At 41.2% G+C, this 5,611-nt stretch overlaps 1 protein-coding gene across 1 annotated transcript in view; it reads left to right on the forward strand.

The window, feature by feature from the left end:
- LOC306818773 (diacylglycerol kinase zeta-like) overlaps positions 1-3,572 on the forward strand; it is a gene marked incomplete at its 5' end in the record, with an annotated part of 6,932 nt that extends 3,360 nt beyond the window's left edge. The window contains 5 exons of the mRNA XM_079336491.1: positions 1,417-1,457; positions 1,545-1,665; positions 1,812-1,848; positions 2,140-2,239; positions 2,851-3,572. Of these exons, the coding sequence (XP_079192617.1) occupies positions 1,417-1,457; positions 1,545-1,665; positions 1,812-1,848; positions 2,140-2,239; positions 2,851-2,967 (416 nt within the window). The 3' untranslated portion in view covers positions 2,968-3,572. The remainder of the gene's footprint in view (positions 1-1,416; positions 1,458-1,544; positions 1,666-1,811; positions 1,849-2,139; positions 2,240-2,850) is intronic.
- Positions 3,573-5,611: the final 2,039 nt, after the last annotated feature.

Genomic DNA, 5,611 nt, shown 5'->3' on the forward strand with positions numbered 1-5,611 from the left:
AGAGTAGCCAAAATACTTCTCTACATCAGTTTGAATATGTGACGATGAGTCATGACATGCAGAGGCGTGAAAGAGAAAGAAGAATACTAAACAGCTTCAACAAACTTCAAGTATTTTTACAGTTTTTATTTATTCAAAATGCAAATGAAACATGTTCACAGTCTCTCTCTCTCTCTCTCTCGCTTTCTGTCTGTGTATCTCTCGCCCTCCTCTCTCTCTCTCTCTCTCTCTCTCTCTCTACCTATGTCGAAAAAAATACAAAAAACATGCATATTGTTTTGAAAAAATCTAAAAATAAATATCCATACCTATATCGAAAAAAATCTAATATGTAAGTACCTGTCGAAACAAATTAGAAAAAATACATGCATACCTATGTCGAAAAAAATGCAAAAACAACATACATACATACATATGTAAAAAAAATGACATACCGAAAAATGCAAAAAAAACATATAAACATATATACCCATGTTGAACAAATGTAAAAAATACAACATACAAAGCTATGTCAAAAAAATGCAAAAAACAACATACATACCTATGTCGAAAAATGCTAAAAACAACATGCATACCTATGTCGAAAAATGCTAAAAACAACATGCATACCTATGTTGAAAAAATGTAAAAAAAAAAAACAACATACACACCTATGTCAAAAAATGCTAAAAACAACATGCATACCTATGTTGAAAAAATGTAAAACAACAACATACATACCCATGTTGAAATTAAAAAAAAAAAAACATACATGCCTATGTTTAAAAAATGCAAAAAAAACAATATACATGCCTATGTTTAAAAAATGCAAAAAAAACAACATACATACCCATGTTGAAAAAATGCAAAAAAACAACATACATACCCATGTTGAAATAAAAAAAAAAAAAACAACATACATGCCTATGTTTAAAAAATGCAAAAAAAACAACATACATGCCTATGTTTAAAAAATGCAAAAAAAACAACATACATACCCATGTTGAAAAAATGCAAAAAAACAACATACATACCCATGTTGAAAAAATGTAAAACAACAACATACATACCCATGTTGAAAAAATGTAAAACAACAACATACATACCCATGTTGAAATTAAAAAAAAAAAAACAACATACATGCCTATGTTTAAAAAATGCAAAAAAAACAACATACATACCCATGTTGAAATTAAAAAAAAAAAAACAACATACATGCCTATGTTTAAAAAATGCAAAAAAAACAACATACATGCCTATGTTTAAAAAATGCAAAAAAAACAACATACATACCCATGTTGAAAAAATGCAAAAAAACAACATACATGCCCATGTTGAAAAAATGTAAAAAAACCCATCCATGCCTATGTTGAAAAAAAAGAATCAACATGCATATGTCTAAAAAATCCAAATAACAACATGCATACCTCTCTGTAGAGCTGCTGATTGAGTGCGTGAAGAACAAGGACTTAAAGAAGGTGAGTGACAGTTCCATTGTCGTGTCAGTATTCATCTATCACTCCGCTCCTCTGAAGTTTTTAAATATCTCTGAATTTCACCAACAGCTGCAGGAGCTTCACCTGAAGGGCGCCGACCTCGCGTCACTCGATTCATCGGGCTGCAGTCTACTTCATCACGCCGCCAGCGCAGGAAGCAAAGAGATGGTCCGCTACATCCTCGACAACGGTATGTGCAGCCAATCAGCGTCCTTTTACAGTATAACCACCTTACAATCAATCTTTATTTGTCAATTACAAAACAAATGTTATCTCATGACACTGTACAGAAACACCTTCCTGTAGTAATAACGCTCTCGTCTGATCTCTTTCCAGCACCGAGTGATCTGCTGGACGTCACGGAAAAGCTGCAGTAAGTACACGTTCTGTTTGTGGTTGATTTTACGTGCTACATGCTACATGCTAACCTGCACACGTCCTTTTTCCATGCTTCCGGAGTGCGGACGACGATGAGAAAGTGTTTCAAACTTCAGTCCAGCTTTGATGCTGTCGCTCTGATCTCTGGTGTGATATATGTGCCAGAGATCATAAACACAAGACACCAAGAGACGCAGCAGGGGGACATCACTGATGACTGTTCCTCGGGTGATGTGTGTGTGCTGAAGCGCTCTCTCTCTCTCTCTCTCTCTCCTCTGTCGACCAGCGGGGAGACGGTCCTTCATCGAGCTGCGTCCCTGTGTCAAAGGACCATCTGTCATTACTTGGTGGAAGCAGGAGCCTCGCTCATGAAGACAGACCTGCAGGTGGGTTTTCCATCCATGTCGGAGGGGGCTGTGAGCTGAGCTGCTGCTAGCATTAGCTTGACGTGCTTGTAGGAGCGAGCGGCCCCTTCAGACGACTTGGGGCTGATTTATTACGTCACTCGAAGCACAGACTGGTGCCGACACCTGAACCCGTGTTTTTAGGCACGACGGCCGAGACAGGCGCTCACGCCCGGACTTTAAAATGGGACATCAGTGTGCAATCGGTCTCTTCTTCTCTCATTTTGTTCACATTTCCATCGAGGTTTGGAGCGTGTAGGAAAAAAAGGAGGCTCAGAGGCTGGACTCAGAAATGACCTAGATACAGAGAGAGGGGGGGACACGGCGAGGCAGACAGTGAGGGAGTGCAGTGAGCGGATCAGACCACGAATGACGTGCAGAGAGACGATAACGTTGTGGGTTTTATCAGTCAGGCTTCACTTGAGCCGCACGTGAAGAAAAGTGAGAAGGCAAGGCGAGTGCGTACTAATTAGTAGTCTGGAGTCTTTCCTTTGGATTCTGACGTGTCGACTCCAGAAAATAAAGGAGTTCTCTGGCTGTGGAAGGAAATATATCTCAAACTAACAGCTGTGATCTTTGCGTCTCCTCTTCAGGGCGACACTCCTAAAAACCGAGCCGAGAAGTCCGACGACGCAGAGCTGGCGGCTTATCTGGAGAACCGACAGCACTACCAGATGATCCAAAGGGAGGATCAGGAGACGGCCGTCTGACACTCGAGTCCCAACTTTTATTTTTAGCACGACGGAGAACCCGCCGAGGCTGGTCGGCGTCATCGGCCTGACGGAGCGGCGGGCGGACGGACGGCGGCTCGTTCGGGGGCCTCAGGGGAGGACTCGTCTGATCACGAGAGAAGCTGTGCCAAAACCTGAACTCCACGTGTTTCATGGAGACTGGAGCGGACCTGCAGTCAGACTGTCCATCGAGTCGATCCACTTCTGATCCACTCGTTGTTTCTGACCAGTCAAACTTCAGGAACTCTGATGTCTGTAGAAATCATCTTTTCACGCTAAAGACAAATCAACAGAAGCCATGTGTGTTTGATTAGATTTAAGGAAAAGGATATTTATGTCTAGATCGTACCTCAGGAAGATTTCAGAACCTTAGAGCCAGTTAAAGTTTGACCTTTGACCCTTTGAGGGCGTGTCACGGCTGGTGTTTACCCCGATGACGATGAATAACGATATATGGCACAGAATTATTTCAGGCACTTTCACAACTCTTGGGACGACGTCTCCCCTGTTTCTGATTTATTTTCTATGATGTCTCTGAAATGTTGATGAAAAAAAGATGTTATTAATAAAACCACATTTATGGTTATGTGATTTCTCAGTCTGGTTTGTTTGTGAGTTTGCACAGAGAGCGCTGTAAAAACACCACCCCTGTCACTTTGTCACTCTTGCACAGCACCAGCTGTTCTAAAAAGCAGGAATTGATTTGTTGTTTATTGAGAGAGATTGGGCCGATTGAATCCCGATCATCCTATCCTGACCTGATCTGGATTTATACCAGTGGAAAGATTTTCAAACTATCCTAATCACAGAATCCCTAAATAAACAGGGAGCAGGGTGGTGTAGTGGTTATGGAATTTGTCTCCAATCCAAAATATCAGGGGATTGAATCCCATTCTACCTGATTTAGATTTATACCAGTGGAAAGATTTTTAACTCTCCTAATGTCCTGAAATTGGAAGCACAAAATCCATAAACAAGCCAAACAAGCAACAGGGTGGTTTATGAAAATGGACTCTGATCCAAAAGGTGGAGTGATTGACTCCCAATCGATCCTTCTGGACTTTTCCCAATGGAAAAGATTTTGAACTATCTTGAGTCCCTAAACGATTGTACAAACATGCTGAGGTGGTGTAGTGGTTAAGAAACTTGACTCCAATCCATGAGATTATAGGATTGAATCTCACTCAACCTGGAGAGATTTTTGACGATCCTAATATCCTGAAACTGAAAGCACAAAAACCCTAAACGAGCAGTGTACAACAAGGAACATGGTGTAGTGGTTCAGAAATATAACTCCAATCCCGGAGATCAAGGGATTGAATCCTGATCGCTCCATCCTGTCTTGATCTGGATTTTTTGCAGTGGAAAGGTTTTTAACTATCCTAATGTCCTGAAACTAAAAGAGGGAAAACCCTAAAAAAACCAATATAAGCACCAGGATGGTGTAGCGGGTAAGGAACTTGACTCCAGTCCATGAGGTTGAGGGTTTGAATCCCATTAGACCCAACCTGGGAACATTTTTAACTATCCCATTCAAACAAAATCTGTCTTTACCGCAGTGGGAAAGATTTTAATTTGTACTAATATCATTTTAATAAAAAGGCCAACAATGATTTTCAACTAATCAGCCCAATCACAAGAAAAGGACAAAACCCTAAATGAGCTAGGAGAATGAAGCAAATCTCTGGTGATGTGGTTTTGTCAATTGACTACAATCCAAAAGGTTGTAGGATCGAATCCCAGTCAGTCCGCTAAGGTTGGGGTAGGATTAGTCTTCTTGCAAAATACTTTGAACCACCTTAAATCCAAAAGGCTCCAAACGAGCACACAAACCAAGTGAGCTGCTAGAGTAGGAGTTAACACAGTTGACTCCAAACCAAGAGGTCGGGGGATCGAGACCCGTTGGACTTGTCCAGACATGATCTGGGTTTCTCCCACCAGAGAAATTTTTAAACTATCTTAAGAGTTGTGAAAGGACAAAGCCCTGAAACTAGCATCCAAAGCAGCAATGGCGCAGTGTTTACAAGCAAAGACACCATCACAAGAGGTTGACTGTTCATATGTCAGAGGTGACAAAGTTGATTTAGAACAGTTCTAATGTTTCAAAATGAAAAGGACAATACCTCAAAAGCGCGCCTCACGGCTTTGCGTGACCTCAAAATATTCAACTTCTCAACAAATTTGATACTTCGATGTGACAACCGATTATTGTTGACAGAAATTCAGATGTCCGCAGACAATAAAGTCTGCGAAGAACAATTTTTCTGACTTCACTCATTAAGTAAAAGGCAGCGATAACAGTATCCACTTTGGCTGAATAGCTGAAGGAGACATAAACAAACAAGCCCCTCCCCCTCGGCTTGTCGCTAAAGGATTAGCCGGGCTAAATGATGCTTAAATAAATGTAATCAACACAATGACGTTCAAATGAACGTCCGCAAATAATGAGAATTACCTTTTTTTTTCGGTGTTCGGGCTGTAGCCAGCTTGTGTGCCTCCTGCTGGACCACTAGCATGCTACTAGCATGGCCTCGTCACGCCCTCTCGTTAACCATTATTGACTACACCTTTGCGTTTTTCCCCCAACGAGTCAGTGGACTGCAGTGAAGCAGTCGGAGCGGTC

This window comes from Symphodus melops (assembly GCF_947650265.1).
Source record: "Symphodus melops genome assembly, chromosome: 23".
In the NCBI taxonomy this organism is placed as follows: domain Eukaryota; kingdom Metazoa; phylum Chordata; class Actinopteri; order Labriformes; family Labridae; genus Symphodus; species Symphodus melops.